At 47.0% G+C, this 17,321-nt stretch overlaps 1 protein-coding gene across 3 annotated transcripts in view; it reads right to left on the bottom strand.

Moving 5' to 3' along the window:
- The window catches only part of LOC136674274 (protocadherin alpha-C2-like), a 61,220-nt gene that overhangs the window by 8,597 nt on the left and 35,302 nt on the right, over positions 1-17,321 (bottom strand). The window contains exons 1-2 of one of the 3 annotated variants that reach the window (XM_066650190.1): positions 13,130-15,839; positions 4,532-4,590 (exon numbers count right to left, since the gene is read on the bottom strand). The exons of 1 other annotated variant lie outside the window; for it this stretch is intronic. In XM_066650190.1, coding sequence (XP_066506287.1) covers positions 4,532-4,590; positions 13,130-15,622 — 2,552 coding nt within the window. In that variant the 5' untranslated portion in view covers positions 15,623-15,839. Of the gene's footprint in view, positions 1-4,531; positions 4,591-13,129; positions 15,840-17,321 lie in introns of those variants that run through there. One more of the 3 variants, XM_066650189.1, reaches the window with a different exon arrangement.

The following is a 17,321-nucleotide window of genomic DNA, read 5'->3' as shown; positions in this document are numbered from 1 at the left end:
ACACACTCTATCAGATTAGGTGGATTGGTGTGAGTGTGTGAGTGTGTGTGTCGCCCTGTGAAGGACTGGTGCCCCCTCCAGGGTGTATTTCCGCCTTGCGCCCAATGATTCCGGACCCACCCCGACCCTGAACTGGATAAGGGTTAAAGATAATAAATGTATGATTGAATAATGAAATATAAAGTAAATATCTCCATACATATTCATAGCACACGGCCAGTGTATTCTATAGATACATATATTTTTAATCTAGAAAGAGCAATAACATTCATGTACAGTAGCTTTATCTTAGCTTAGATGCTAATGTAGTATCAGAAACTCCATAGGAGCGCTAGCTGAAATGATCGTTATAACAGGGGTAATTTTCCTCACCTGTATGACCCCAAATGATGGTCTAACGTTACTGTTCATGGCCTGCCACTGGTGTGTATTTATCACAATAACGATATCAAATCAATTAATCGTCCACCTCCAAAGCCATTCTCTTACTGCAAAGCAATTCACATTATTATAGTGTGCCTTTCCTCTTTCCTCTCCCTCCCTCTCCTCTCTCAGTGTGGGTGTCTCCCACACACTGCTATAAAAAAGCGCTTTCCTCTGCAGCCACAGTGAACAGTACGATACAGCACTGCCTTAAAAAGCCCTTATATGGCGAGCGTTTTCCTTTCCTCCGTGAGCTTTGACGGCAGAGGCCTTCAGTCCTCAAACAGCCTCGGAGCCGGTCGCCATGGCAACAGCATCTAGACAAGCTCCGGCACTGATGCCAAGCTCTGGATCCATGCCATAGTCTTCCATACATCCATAATGAATGTAAGGCATGGGAGCTGTGAGGCAGTGGGTATAGCAGGGCATCTGCAATGCAGCACAGGGTGTGTCCAGCACCCAAACCCTTCAGTGTGCTGTGTGTGTGAGAGAGAGAGAAGGAATCGGTTCCGTATGGATTTCTGTAAATGAGACTCCTCTGCAGGAGCACGAATGAGCTCTGGACCTCAGCGATGCCTGAGAAGTCGTTAAAAGGTATAAAATGATTTCTTCAAATGAATCTGATTAAAGAAGGTCTGATTAAATCTGATTCATTTGGTCTGAAGGACCTCATTAAGAATTATTAATGAAACCGTGTGTAAACAGCAGCGGAGAGCAGAGCTGAATCCGGCCTGATGCCCTGTGTGGCAGTTTAAGGGGTGAACACGGCACTTCCTGCCCGTTTGGAGACGTGGCGCTTGGTTCGGACGCTGGACTGTGGCTAAAGGTGATGTAGGAGGAGAGAGGGGTCTATTCTGAGGCTCAGAGACTAATTTGGGGAGAACTCATGCATTTAAATGGCCACTCTGGGAGTGTACTTGAGGAGGGAGTGAGTGCTTATGCAAACAGGCTTCCTTTTTTAATGTGTGTGTGTGTGTGTGTATGTGTGTGTGTGTGTGTGTGTGTGTGTGTGTTTGTGTGTACATCGTCAGCTGACTTGTCCTTCATGCTGTGAACTGAAGGACTGTGGATCCGGTGCAGAGAAAGCTGATGACCTACATCCACCACATCACTGCAGATATACGCACTGTCGACCAGAGAGCAGGCCTTCAGCAAATGTGTGTGTGTGTGTGTGTGTGTGTGTGTGTGTGTGTGTGTCTCACTGCTTTCACACATTTTCAGCATAAAATTGTTCTGACTGTTTAGAAAAACACAAGCCGCAAAATGAACGGCAGGGAGCTGGAGCTGAGACTGTGCTCCTCTCACAGTGAAGTGTTTCATTTCTGGTCGGAATCAGAGAAGGTAACTCTCTATTTATTTATTGATTTTTGTATGTTTGTTTGTTTTTGTTTGTAATGTATAATTGAAATTAAAACTCAAAAATTTCTCGCTCTTTTGTCATTTTACGGTAACTGTTGAGTCGTATTAAAAATGGCCATTACCATAGTATTCATCGTCTGTAACCCTTATTCAGTTCAGGGCGGCGGTGGGTCCAGAGCCTACCCAGAGTCATTGGGCACAAGGTAGGAACACACCCTGGAGGAATTCACTCACACACTCGCCCTTAAACTGGGTTTAATTTTCTTGAAAAATGGAATCCAGAAAAAAAAAATTAGACTTACAAAGATATATGTGGTGTTCTCCCTGTGTCTGTGTGGGTTTCCTCCGGGTGACTGTCTGTGAGGAGTGTGGTGTGTTCTCCCTGTGTCTGCGTGGGTTTCCTCCGGGTGACTGTCTGTGAAGAGTGTGGTGTGTTCTCCCTGTGTCTGCGTGGGTTTCCTCCGGGTGACTGTCTGTGAGAAGTGTGGTGTGTTCTCTCTGTGTCTGCGTGGGTTTCCTCCGGGTGACTGTCTGTGAGGAGTGTGGTGTGTTCTCTCTGTGTCTGTGTGGGTTTCCTCCGGGTGACTGTCTGTGAGGAGTGTGGTGTGTTCTCCCTGTGTCTGCGTGGGTTTCCTCCGGGTGACTGTCTGTGAGGAGTGTGGTGTGTTCTCTCTGTGTCTGTGTGGGTTTCCTCCGGGTGACTGTCTGTGAGGAGTGTGGTGTGTTCTCCCTGTGTCTGCGTGGGTTTCCTCCGGGTGACTGTCTGTGAAGAGTGTGGTGTGTTCTCCCTGTGTCTGCGTGGGTTTCCTCCGGGTGACTGTCTGTGAGAAGTGTGGTGTGTTCTCTCTGTGTCTGCGGGGGTTTCCTCCGGGTGACTGTCTGTGAGGAGTGTGGTGTGTTCTCCCTGTGTCTGCGTGGGTTTCCTCCGGGTGACTGTCTGTGAGGAGTGTGGTGTGTTCTCTCTGTGTCTGTGTGGGTTTCCTCCGGGTGACTGTCTGTGAGGAGTGTGGTGTGTTCTCCCTGTGTCTGCGTGGGTTTCCTCCGGGTGACTGTCTGTGAGAAGTGTGGTGTGTTCTCTCTGTGTCTGCGTGGGTTTCCTCCGGGTGACTGTCTGTGAGGAGTGTGGTGTGTTCTCTCTGTGTCTGTGTGGGTTTCCTCCGGGTGACTGTCTGTGAGGAGTGTGGTGTGTTCTCCCTGTGTCTGCGTGGGTTTCCTCCGGGTGACTGTCTGTGAGGAGTGTGGTGTGTTCTCCCTGTGTCTGCGTGGGTTTCCTCCGGGTGACTGTCTGTGAGGAGTGTGGTGTGTTCTCTCTGTGTCTGTGTGGGTTTCCTCCGGGTGACTGTCTGTGAGGAGTGTGGTGTGTTCTCCCTGTGTCTGCGTGGGTTTCCTCCGGGTGACTGTCTGTGAGGAGTGTGGTGTGTTCTCTCTGTGTCTGTGTGGGTTTCCTTCGGGTGACTGTCTGTGAGGAGTGTGGTGTGTTCTCTCTGTGTCAGTGTGGGTTTCCTCCGGGTGACTGTCTGTGAGGAGTGTGGTGTGTTCTCTCTGTGTCTGCATGGGTTTCCTCCGGGTGACTGTCTGTGAGGAGTGTGGTGCGTTCTCCCTGTGTCTGTGTGGGTTTCCTCCGGGTGACTGTCTGTGAGGAGTGTGGTGTGTTCTCTCTGTGTCTGCGTGGGTTTCCTCCGGGTGACTGTCTGTGAGGAGTGTGGTGTGTTCTCTCTGTGTCTGCATGGGTTTCCTCCGGGTGACTGTCTGTGAGGAGTGTGGTGTGTTCTCTCTGTGTCTGCGTGGGTTTCCTCCAGGTGACTGTCTGTGAGGAGTGTGGTGTGTTTTCTCTGTGTCTGTGTGGGTTTCCTCCGGGTGACTGTCTGTGAGGAGTGTGGTGCGTTCTCCCTGTGTCTGTGTGGGTTTCCTCCGGGTGACTGTCTGTGAGGAGTGTGGTGTGTTCTCTCTGTGTCAGTGTGGGTTTCCTCCGGGTGACTGTCTGTGAGGAGTGTGGTGTGTTTTCTCTGTGTCTGCATGGGTTTCCTCCGGGTGACTGTCTGTGAGGAGTGTGGTGCGTTCTCCCTGTGTCTGTGTGGGTTTCCTCCGGGTGACTGTCTGTGAGGAGTGTGGTGTGTTTTCTCTGTGTCTGTGTGGGTTTCCTCCGGGTGCTCTGGTTTCCTCCCACAGTCCAAAACCACACGTTGGTTTGTGGATTGGTGACTCAAAAGTGTCCGTAGGTGTGAGTGTGTGTGTTGGACTGGCGCCCCCTCCAGGGTGTATTCCTGCCTTGCGCCCCTGAACTGGATAAGAGTTACAGATAATGAATGAATGAATGAATGAAAAGATATATGTGTGTGTATGTGTGTGTCTGTGTTTACAAATATGTAAGGAAGACAGAGCTCAGCAGTTGTCTCTCTTAGGGATATAAGGGTCATGTAGATGTTAAGAGGCAACTGGTGGTCAATGATATGACTGTGTTAGAGATAGAGGACAGACAGTAGAAGAAGGACTGCCGCAGTTTATTGACTCTATTCTAACAGAAGCTTGAATAGGAAGCAGTTTACTTCAGAAGAAGAGTTTGTTCCTATGGGTCCATTTATCGTGACACGTTGTGATTTCTACTGCTTTCAAAAGCTGTAAAAACTAAGGAGACTTTAAAGATGTATGTATCTTTTCAGAAAAGGACAGAGCAGGTTTATATTCTGGAGCGGAAGTTCAGTACGGACCCACGCCGTTTGGGAAGATTAAGAAAAGCAAAAGTGCTTACCTTTGCACTCCTGCCCTCAAAGATGCAGAGTACCGCCAGTCAGAATTCGGTCCCTTGGGCTGAGAGAGAGAGAGAGAGAGGGGGAGGGAGGGAGGTGGGGGACAGGGTGAGATAGGTTCTCATCAATAAATGATGGAGCACTGTGTGTGTGTGTGTGTTCTCTGAATTCTGATACATTCTGCAGCTATTGCTGAGCTCTGATAGGAACGGATCCACACCTCTCCATCTCCATGCTCCACGGCTCTCTCTGACTCCGAGAGCTCACGCTTGTGTGTGTGTTTGTGCAGAGAGCTCATAAAGTCATGCAGGAGCTAGAGGCTGCTCTGCTGAATTACTGCCACATCAGTCACCCTGGAAGATGAGGTTCTGAGGGACTGAAGGCTTCAACACTCAATCACCCACTTCTTTCCACACTTATTTACCCCTCCCTTTTACACCCCGTCAATGCTTCACTTCCATCAATCTCACCACCTCCTGGGCCCTAGAGGAGGATTAACTCCACTCAATATTCTCCACCATTTCCCACCGTTTCCTAACATACTCCACCATATTCCACCATTTCCTGATGCTCTCCAGCATATTCCACCATTTCCCACCATTTCCTGATGCTCTTCAGCATATTCCACAACTTCCCACCATATCCCACCATGTCCTGACATCCATAAGCATATTCCACCATTTCCTGATGCTCTCCAGCATATTCCACCATTTCCCGCCATATTCCACCATTTCCTGATGCTCTCCAGCATATTCCACCATTTACCACCATATTCCACCATGCCCTGACATCCATAAGCATATTCCACCATTTCCCACCATATTCCACCATTTCCCACCATATTCCACCATTTCCGGATGCTCTCCAGCATATTCCACAATTTCCCACCATATCCCACCATGTCCTGACATCCATAAGCATATTCCACCATTTCCTGATGCTCTCCAGCATATTCCACCATTTCCCGCCATATTCCACAATTTCCTGATGCTCTCCAGCATATTCCACCATTTCCCACCATTTCTTGATGCTCTTCAGCATATTCCACAACTTCCCACCATATCCCACCATGTCCTGACATCCATAAGCATATGCCACCATTTCCCACCATATTCCACCATTTCCGGATGCTCTCCAGCATATTCCACAATTTCCCACCATTTCCTGATGCTCTCCAGCATATTCCACCATTTCTCTTTTATGCTCATCACAATCTATCGTCCTCCTGGCCCTTATACAGAATTTCTTTGTGAATTTGCTGATTTTCTCTCAAGTGTAGTTATCGTATCAGAAAAGGCCTTAATTGTTGGTGATTTCAATATTCACTTTGAGAAGGACCATGATCCACTTAAAATTGCATTTGAATCAATTTTGGATGCGCTAGGGTTCACTCAGAATGTTACTGGGCCCACTCATCAATGCAAACACACATTGGACCTAGTGTTAACACGGGGCATTGAGATAAAGAATCTATCCAATCTCTCGCTACATGAGACCATCTCTGATCACCATCTAATCACATATGAAATAGCGTTAAACTTTGATATTTGTCCACAACCACGCTATATTAGAAAGCGCACTATAACATCCTCAACAGTTAGTGATTTTATCAACAACCTTCCAGACCTTACCACCATTTCTTCTCCAACTCACCCAAATGACCTTGAGCTCATTACAAACAACCTACAACACTTATTGTGTACAAACCTAGATAGTGTTGCACCAGTCAAGACCAAACAATTTAGAGAGAAAAGGTTTGCTCCATGGTACAGTGACAGCACGCGTGCATTAAAACTGGCTGCCCGTAACCATGAACGTAAATGGAGACACACAAAACTAGAATGTTTCCGAATTGCATGGCAGCACAGCCTCACCGACTACAAACATGCCTTATCTAAAGCCAAATCACAGTACATCTCTTCCCTTATAGAAAACAACAAAGACAACCCTAGATTCCTTTTTAGCACTGTATCAAATCTAATTGGAAACAAAAAGGAAATCAACCCCATTGTTCCCTCTGATTTCTGTAGCAATGACTTTATGATGTTTTTTAATGATAAAATTGATTGCATTCGCCTCAAAATCCAAAATCAGTCCAAAGTCACATCGGCTCTCGTAGATGAACCACCCGCCAGCTCTGAGGTGCACTTAGACTACTTGAATTCTGTCGATGAAAATGACTTGCTTAGTTTAATTAGCTCATCTAAATCAACTACATGCTTACTGGATCCTGTACCAACACAATTATTTAAACAAATTTTACCTAAAGTCATTAGACCATTGCTCACAATAATAAACTCATCCCTCAACATTGGATATGTACCAAAACCTCTGAAACTAGCGGTAATCAAACCAATTATTAAAAAACCCAATCTTGACCCTCTCGTACTCGCAAACTACAGGCCAATTTCAAACCTCCCTTTTATTGCTAAGATTCTAGAAAAAGTCGTGTCACAGCAGTTGTGCTCTTATCTACAAAACAATGACATTCATGACATTTTTCAGTCTGGATTTAGACCAAATCACAGCACAGAAACGGCTCTAACAAGAGTAACTAATGACTTACTCCTTTCACATGATAAGGGCTATATATCTATTCTGGTGCTGCTTGACCTTAGTGCAGCATTTGATACCATAGATCATGTGATGCTTCTTGATAGGCTGGAAAATCTGGTAGGAATAAAAGGATCTGCCCTCTCTTGGTTCAGATCTTATTTATCCGATCGTTACCAATTTGTTTATCTGAATAATAAATCCTCTAATCATACTTTAGTTAAATATGGTGTTCCACAAGGATCAGTGCTCGGCCCTGTATTGTTCACACTCTACATGCTGCCACTGGGTCGACTAATCCGTAAGCATGGGATTCAATTCCACTGTTATGCTGATGACACACAACTGTATATATCAGCCAAACCCAATGATGTTGCTTGTCTACGTAAAATAACAGAATGTCTAACTGAAATTAAAGACTGGATGATGCAAAACTTTCTCATGTTAAATTCTGATAAAACTGAGGTCTTGTTACTAGGTAAAGATACTCAGATACATTCACTCAGAAATGCTGCTATTGATAATTCAACAGTAAAACACAATGCCATCATTAAAAACTTAGGGGTAGCCTTTGATTCGACTCTCACATTTGATACCCACATATCCAATACAGTCAAAACCGCCTTCTTCCACCTACGCAATATTGCCAAAATTCGGCATATTTTATCATTAAAAGATGCAGAGAAACTAGTGCATGCTTTTATAACTTCACGTCTAGACTACTGCAATGCGCTCCTGGCAGGGAGCTCGTGCAAAGCGTTACACAAGCTTCAGTTAGTTCAAAATGCAGCAGCCAGGGTGCTCACTAGAGCTAGAAAATTCGAACACATCACCCCAGTTCTCTCGTCCCTACACTGGCTACCTGTAAAATTTCGCATTGACTATAAAATACTCCTCTTAGCTTATAAATCTCTAAATGGTTTAGGCCCGCAGTATCTTACTGAACTTCTCATACCTTATCGCCCGTCACGTACACTTCGTTCACAGGATGCCCATCTACTCTTTGTTCCTCGCATTAAGAAAAACACAGCAGGAGGAAGAGCCTTTTCTCACAAAGCTCCTCAACTCTGGAATAGCCTTCCGGTTACTGTTCGGGGCTCAGACACACTCTCAATCTTTAAATCTAGATTAAAAACCTACCTTTTCAAACAAGCTTTTGGTTAATCACTCACCTTCAGGTTACTCCTTCTATATTGGTGTTCGGGCTGGTTTTCATATTATCACTGTTCTGTGTTAACCCTGTCATATCACCATAGCTACATCATTCTTAGTTAGCTGTGTAGTAACCGCCAACACGCTGTCTGTCGCTGGGTTCTCTTGCCTGACCAGTGGAAGCTTTTTTCGCAGGACAAATTTCCCCGTTCTTTACCATGACCCTACTAACCTCTGTGTTTTTATTTGTTCCCTTTGTCTGGCTTTCTTTCTCCTGTCTCTCTCTCATGCTTTGAGATGTCCTGCTGCTCTCCAGGTGTTGCCCTGATCCAGCCCCTGTGTGTCCTGTACAAGATCCTGTCCTTGTCTCATCTACACTATCATGCTTGGCCATGCTGTTTTATTTCAGATTAACTCTGCACCTAATTTTAACTCACACTGAATCCCTGATCACCTCCTCCTTCATCAGACTCATACATCACTAATATCATCATCCTCACCATTTTCATTTCTGCTTCTCCATCATCACTAATATACTACATTTATATTACTATAACCCCTTCATCGGTCATTTCACTTTTACTTCTGTTCTCTGTTGTGTCTCCGGTGTCGACCCGAGGAGGATGGGTTCCCCATATGAGTCTTGGTTCCTTCCAAGGTTTCTTCCTCGTGTGCTGAGGGAGTTTTTCCTTGCCACTGCTTGCTCATAGGAGGCTTGGACCCGGATCTCTGTAAAGCTGCTTTGTGACGACTTTTTGTTGTGAAAAGCGCTATATAAATAAAATTTGATTGATTGATTGATTGGTTCTCAAAATTTCCCACCATTTCTTGACGTTCTCCACCATATTCCACCATTTCATGATGCTCTCCACCATTTTCCAGCATTTTCTGACGCTCCCCACCCTATTACACAATTTCCCACCATTCTCCAGCATATTCCATCATTTCCCACCATTTCCCACTGTTTCCTGATGCTCTCCACCATATTTCACCATTTCCCACACATTCCACAGCCACCACTGCCGAACATTTTCCAACACATTCCACCATTCACCATCATATTTCAACATAATGCGCCATATTCCAACATTTTCAACAATATTCCTGCATTCTACCTTTTTCCATATTTTCCTTCTGTATTAGACAATTTTCCACTGTATTCCACCAAATTTCTCTTCTTTTCCATGTTGTTAGAACGAACTTGGACTTAAATCCAAATTGCAGACCTTTTTTTCCCCTCACAGTTAACAATAGGTTTGGTGACAGATCGCCGTTCACTTAAACCACCTTTGATCACACAATCCAGAACCAGAACTAGATTTAAGATCCCAAATCAAAGACCACTGCCTTGAAGAACTTGGTTTGGATCGAGTTGTTTTTGAAGAATCAAGACCCGGGGTCCGTGGATCATCAGTATTTTTCAGTCCCTAAAGTAATTCAGTGGAACTGAGGAAAATGAGCAACACTCTGCAAGACACTGGCCTATGACATCACTCCAGACCTCAGAACTGGGTTTATTCCATTACATTGTGTTCAGTTTACTTTAAATTATTTACGACATAAATTAAATTTAGCAGGCATTTCAGGGGCATAGTGTAGAGTACAAATCACTCCCCCATGACCCACCCTTCACTCTTCATACCCTCTCTTCTTTATCTGAGCATTAACCTGCTCGACCCTCCTCCAGCTCCCCCCCTCTCTCTCCCCAGCCCACCCCCCCCCTCCCCTCTTAATGGAATGACATCATCTTAAGAAAGCAGCTGATCCCTCGTAATGTGATACAGGCCTGTTCTCTCCTTCCTTCTACAAATCACAGACATTCTAAACAGACTCAGCATGGACCAGATAGCAGCATTCTGTCATGCAATTCACCACAGTGTTCACAGAGTATTCACAAAGCTCACTTTGTTTCTGTCTGTCGGCCAGCGTAATGTAATAAATACACAGAGCGCTGATGGACTGGAAGTGAGCAGCTGTTGCTGGGCCCCGAAGCACCAAGATCTAAAAAACACATCTCAGCCTTATTCAAATCTACAACTAAGTCCACACAGCATCACAGTGGACAGAGAATTCACGGCATAAGACACGGAAACAACTTAAAAGGTGGACAGATCGTATTCGGCGTATTATTTCTACTTTTCCGTGTATAAATATTTAAGAAAAAGATGTAGAAATCAGATCCACACCCACTTGGATGTAAACTAATTGAACAGGTTTATTGAGGAACGTTAATGCAATGCTGATATTTCTACGCATTCTCAGGTTATATTCTTTTAACATCTGTGATCATCTGGTTATCTACCGATTTCACACACTCACTCAGTCACTCAGTCACTCTCACACATCAATAAAATATGATATATGTTTAAACACAGACATCTACCACCACTCTCAGGATTCCTGGATCATCCTTTTTCTTTCTACCTCTAATTCCTCTGGTCCATTCGTCATCAAACACCACACAATATTGAGGTCAGAGCTTACATCTCACTGCCAAATACACCCCAAATAGTGAAGGATCAGACATGACACTGAAAACACACTGCAGCAACAGGCGAGCGTCTCTACACCGTGAGGGAGATCCAGCCAGGCTTTTTATATCTGTCCTAGTAAAGAAGTGGGTTGGGGAATATGTGCTGGGCCGCGGCATTAGTGAGTGCCCCAGATAAATTGGGTAAATAATGTGCTTTAATCAGGTGAATTCGGAGGGGAGGGGGCGAGCGTGGAGCAATCTAATTTGCCAGGCTGAGAATCAGGGGCTGGAGGTTAATTTCTTATCTGAGGCGGATGGCTTCTGGTCTTTAAATCTGCTTCTGCTGCTCCCATTGGCTCAGAGACTGGGGCTTTCAAACACCAGCCCAGCCCCCTCCCTCACTCCCCATGCTTTATCCTAACACTGCAATCCTGTCAAGACTTTGCCTTATGTAAACTTCCCATGGGCCAAGGGTCTGCAAAAAAAAAAACAAGCCACGGAATCAAGCTGGAGCCAATTAAAACAGGCCTTCCGTGTCCCTGCATCGTCCACTGAACACGGCTTCACGGCAATTACACAAGGACAAAAACATGTCGAGCGAACACAAACGCCGGGGACAGTTTACATTTGTTTTGAACGTATGCAAGAAGCTGTTGTAGCGACTGTAGGCCGGGACAAAGTGTGAGAAGTCTCGCTGATCTATTTCAGCCACTGATTTTATAACGTTAACAACTGTTGGCTAAGAACCAGCTCTAAAAAAGAGAGCTAAAAACAGACATTAGATGGTTCTTTGATGTCTCAAGTGTTTATACGAGTCCAACACTTTCGAAGACATCAGTGACATTACTTTTTCCTGCTCTAATTCTAGCAGCTGTAGGTTTTAAAGCCTTTTTGTGTAAGGTACAGAATTCAGACATTCACTTTTGTCATTTATTCATTCATTGTCTGTAACCCTTATAAAGTTCGAGGTTGAGGTGGGTCCAGAGCCTACCCGGAACCACTGAGTGCAAGGCAGGAACATGCCCTGGAGGGGGCGCCAGTCCTTCGCAGGGCGACACACTCACACATTCACTCACACACTCACACCTACGGACACATTCGAGTCTCCAATCCACCTACCAACGTTTTTGGAGCATGGGAGGAAACCGGAGCACCCGGAGGAAACCCACGCAGACACAGAGAGAACACACCACACTCCTCACAGACAGTCACTCGGAGTGGGACTCGAACCCACAACCTCTAGGACCCTGGAGCTATGACAGAGACACCACCTGCTGCTCCACTGCGCTGAACTACTATGTCATTTTATTCAGGAAAAATATAAACTCAAAATAAAGTGGTTTGAAAATGTGAGCGAAAACAATTAATTGGGCACTGCATTTGTTATGAGCTCCATCAGAAAAAAACGCTGCAGAAGCATGTGATGGATTTGTCCTGTTCTTGGGGACAATATTGCATCCAAAAGTATGTGTGAGTTTTGGTTTAGATGATTTACAGACAGGGAGTTCAATGTTAATGATCATGAAAGTAGTGTAATATTAAATTCTTAGGTTATTTGGGAGTGGGAGGATGTTTGAGTTCTGAATTACAATTATATTCTACACAAAATGAAGTTACTCCGATTCAGAGCCTGTACCTTTCTGACCTTCCCAATGCTCTTAAGATACAGAGGAAACCAAGCAGGAAATGTAGCATGGTTACAACATGAGACACAATCTACTGAATCACAGAACCTACTGACACAATGATGCAAACCTCTAAAGCCTAAGGGCCGAGGAGAACAGAGAACAGAGAGAGAGAGAGAGAGAGAGAGAGAGAGAGAGAGAGAGAGAGAGAGAGAGACAGGTCCGGGTTGCAGACAGACAGCAGAGATGAGGAGCTCAACAGAGAAATGTGATGACAAGTTCAAATGCAGAAGCAAATCCCTTATTCATCAGAAACGAAGCACGTCTCCAGAAAGTCTTAGCAGTTGACGCTAATGCGGCACGAGTGCTGAAAAGCACTGCTGGAGAGAGCAAGCAGGAAGGATCAAGGTCATAAGCTTCCAGATCCAGCCTAAAACACTGCCAACAGGTCCTACAAATACAGCAAGAGATGTACGTCTTACCCTAAGACATGAGTATTGCGCTCGAGCAAGAGCAAGCAGGCGAAAAACAGGTAGCTACTACACCCAACTTCAAGTATGTAATCAGATCCCAGAAAAACACTGCCAACTGGGTGAACAAATGGTGGGAGATACTCCAGTCCCTTAGAGACACACCTGTAGTGCTGCATCTGGCATGAAATACTGTCAACAAGACCTACAAGTGGAGCAGGATGGATTCATGGATTCATTCCCTGACCTACTAAGACATAAATATGGTGCTGTACCTCACAAAACCTTAGCCATGAGTATCAGGGAAGAGCACAAACTGCTACACACCTGCATAGCTGCGTCTGGCATGCTGAGCCTGCGCACGAAGCCGCTGCCGCCCGTGAAGAAGCGCTCCGAGCCCCAGGTGCCGCTTATGGGCCGACCTGTGTTGTAGAACATGAAGGTGTCGCTGCCCGACGTGGCCGTGAGGCAGGTCTTGTAGCAGTAGGTTTTGGTCAAGGAGCCATTTCCACGGACCTCGATGTAGTGCGGCTCTACTTTGAGGTCACGGCGGAGGACCACGTTGTTATTAGCTTGGGCCCCTCCTGCTCCGCCAGGACCTCCCTCCTGCGAGCCCTTCTGGGACACACAACAAGGCGAACAGGAGCCAGGCTGAGTGCAGTAGGCATGGCATCGGACAATGGCCAGGACCACCACAGTGACCAGGAAGACGAAGGTGGTGGCACTGAGAGCTACGATCAGGTACAGGGTCACGTTGGAGAACAGCAGCGTGCTATGAGGACGGATGATCTTCTTGGGGTCTGGGATCACCTTGAGAGGCACCTCCATCACAGCTATGTTGATCGTGGCAGTAGAAGACAGGGGAGGCTCACCGTGGTCCTTGACCAGCACAGTGAGACTGAAGGAGGTGGAGTTATCTTCCAGGACCCGGCGCGTGGTGCGGATCTCTCCGGTATGCTCATGCACTTTGAAAAGGTCCGGGTCCGTGGATTGATCCAGGACATAGATAAGCCAGGCATTCTGCCCAGCATCAGCATCGTAGGCGACCACCTTGCTGACCAGCGCCCCTGCTTCGGCATTCTTCTGCACTGTTTCAGTAGACCGTGTCCCGTTAGCGGGAGGATTGATGATATCTGGCGCATGGTCGTTTTGGTCCATGATGTAGATGTAGACTGTCGCTACACGACTGAGTGGAGGAATGCCACCGTCCTGAGCTTTGACCTGAAAGTGGAACTCTCTCAGAGACTCGTAGTCGAAGGAGCGGAGGGCGTAGGCCACCCCTGTGTCCGGTCGGATCGACACATAAGAAGTGACTGGAATGCCGTGGTTGTTGTCAGTCAGGACGGTGTAGGTGATGCGGGCGTTTTCGTTCACGTCTGCATCCTGAGCCTTGACGGTGCAAAGAGATGCTCCAGGAGCATTGTTCTCCGTGACATAGACTGTGTAAGATGTCTGCTCAAAGCGTGGAGGGTTGTCATTAACGTCCGCCACATCCACCTGGATGGTCTTCTGGGAAGAGAGGGGTGGGGTGCCTCCGTCCGTGGCACTGAGGGTGACGTTGTAGGCTGCTGTGGTCTCTCGGTCCAAAAAGGCAGAAGTCACCAGGGTGTAGTAGTTCCTGAAGGACTTGATTTTGAAAGGGAGCCCAGGAGGTATCTCCAGGGTCACCTGCTTATTCGTACCGGAGTCCCGGTCCGTCACGCTGATCAAGGCCACCACGGTGTCTGCGCGAGCGTCTTCACGCACCGGACTCGACAAGGAAGACAGCACGATCTCAGGAACGTTATCGTTAACATCCACCACCTCCACCACAACCTTGCAGTGGGCCGCCACAGCAGCCGGCCCTTTGTCCATGGCCTGGATGTACATTTCGTAGGAGTTGGTGTCCTCGTAGTCCACATTGCTCCGGACTCGGATTTCTCCGGTGTTGGTGTCCATGCTGAACATCTGCCTGACCCTTTCAGGGGTGTAGCTGCTGAAAGAGTAGAACACCTCCCCGTTAGTGCCCTCATCTTGGTCAGTAGCATTCAGCTTAATCACGAGCGTGTCCTTAGGCGAATTCTCCAGCAGCTTCACTTTATACACCGAGTTATCAAACACAGGGTTGTTGTCGTTGGAGTCCAGCACGCGTATGTTGATTGTGGCGCTGCCGGTTTGTGTCGGCGTGCCGCCGTCTGTCGCCGTGAGGATCAGCTGATGATGAGGCGTTTGCTCTCGATCCAGGGGCTTTTTCAGCACCAGCTCGACGTGCTTGCTGTTGGGCGCTGGCTTGTTGGAGTCCAGTGCGAAATGCTCGTTCGAACTTAGCCGGTACATGCGCACAGAATTGGAGCCGGCGTCCGGATCCTGTGCATTCTCTATGGGAAATCGAGCCCCTGTGATCTCAGACTCGGTGATCTCCAGATAGTACTCGTCCCTCGGGAACTGAGGCGCATTGTCGTTTGCATCCACTACCTCCACCTCGATACTGTGAGCCTCAGATGGGTTTTCCAGACGCGCCTCCAGGTTCAGCACGCAGCTGCTCGACTCGCATAACGCCTCGCGGTCGATTCTCTCACTCACAAACAGCTTTCCGTTCTTTGGGTTCACGTCCACATACCGTTTCCCGCCATTAGACGTTACCTTGATCTTTCGGGTGGGGAGCTTTCTCATGTCCAACCCCAGATCTTGCGCAATGTCACCTACAAGCGCGCCGTTGTCCAGCTCCTCTGGCACAGAGTAGCATATTTGTCCGCGTGCAAGGCCACAGCATAGAAACACCAGCAGCAGAATAGGCACGTTTATCATCCCTGGGCACTTACATTTCCCCGCGACAGCCATCGCAAGATCATTTAGAAGCAGCTCTCTGTCGATCTCTCCGCAGTGGGCTTTACCTCGCCTCACACCGCGCCATTAATGTGGGGCTAATTATCCTCACGGCTCTCGCGCGCCCTGCTCTTGCTCGCGAATGCCGCGTTAATCCTGCACAGAGATTCCTCGCATGCATCCATGTTTCCTTTGTCCATGCTCTCCCCTCGCTCTCCTTTCGATCCGTTTTTTTTCTTCCTTCCGCGCTCGCAGCTGACGGGTGTGTTTCCACTGGTGCTGCTGCATCTCAACGACCTCCCTCCCCTCCCCTTTCTCTCTCTCTCTCTCTCTCTCTCTCTCATGCAAGCTCACCCCCACCCTTCTCTCTCATTCTCCTCCCTCCCTCCTTTCCTTCCTGCACTCTCTCTCTCTCTCACTCCCTCTTTTATCACTGCCCCTGCTTCCTCTCTCCTTCCATTTCTTCCCTCTCTTCATTCCCTCGCTCTGTCTCATTTCAATTCAATTCTGTTTAAAATCACTTGTTTCTACATTCGCTGTCCATTCTCAGGTCCTCAGACCATAAAGGAGCACTGTGTCGCTCTGTGATCACAGACTGTAGGCCATCTGTTGCTCTGCATACTTTTAACACCCCATCAACGGCGAGATCATTCTCATCTTCATCTTATCTCCATCATCATCATCATCATCATAAACCCCCATCTCCTTCAACGTTATCTTCACCCACACCATCATCATCATCAGCTTTATTATAATCTCCATCTTCAACACTGCCTCTGTCTTCATCATCATCTCATCATCTTCTACGTCATCTTTCTCCTCATCCTCATGTCATCACTTTGTCTGCAGTCAGACAGAGACGACCCGAGGCGCGGACACACGCAGTTCATTTGTCACTGAGACACTGATGAAGTCGCTGAACTGAGCTCTGGAATCTAAACGCGTCCTGATGCAGCGCTGATTATATCCACAGAGAAAGTGTCTGCGCAACCATCTAATTACCTTCATTCATTCACTCACTCATCTTCATTTCCCAGTTCATCACAGGGAGGAAACCCAAGCAGACACAGTGAAACCACACCACACTCCTCACAGACAGTGACCTGAGGTGAAGATCAGACCCTAGAGCTGTGGCAGTGACACTAGGCTTGGCATCGCATAAACATCACAGCAGCTGAATTCTGCTGAACTCACACCGCTCTGGAGTCAAACATTAATTAATTCAAACTGTATTTTACTGTAGATTTTGTTCAAAAACAATATTAACTTCAAACACGCTCTGTATTTCCCGCTCAGAAATGAGTCCCTGTTGAATTATTCACTGTTTCTTAATGATTTAAATATTCCAAATCTTAATTATTCAACACAAACTTTCTGTGGATGACGGCGGAGAAAAGCTCAGATCACAGCGGCGCTCCTCTGTCTCTCGTCCTTCGCTCTGCGCTGAGCGTTTTTGACAAAAGCATCGTTTCAGATCCATCTGCTCCGTGCACGGGTTTGGCGCTGATCATCATCAAGAACGACAGAAAGAACGAAAGAAAGGAAGAGAGGATGAAAGAGGAGAGGAAGGTCACTGAATAGTTAATCGGTTCTGTTCTAAACACACAGTAGAACGAGCTGATTTAATAATCACACGCCGGGCGTCGGCAGCTCATTACCGAGGTCTGGAGGAGTCCACACCCAGTGGCTGACTACGACCAACCAACAAACAACA

This window comes from Hoplias malabaricus, chromosome 18, assembly GCF_029633855.1.
Source record: "Hoplias malabaricus isolate fHopMal1 chromosome 18, fHopMal1.hap1, whole genome shotgun sequence".
Classification (NCBI taxonomy): domain Eukaryota; kingdom Metazoa; phylum Chordata; class Actinopteri; order Characiformes; family Erythrinidae; genus Hoplias; species Hoplias malabaricus.
Note: the sequence above shows the minus strand (reverse complement) of the source record. Positions and strands in the feature narration are given on the sequence as shown.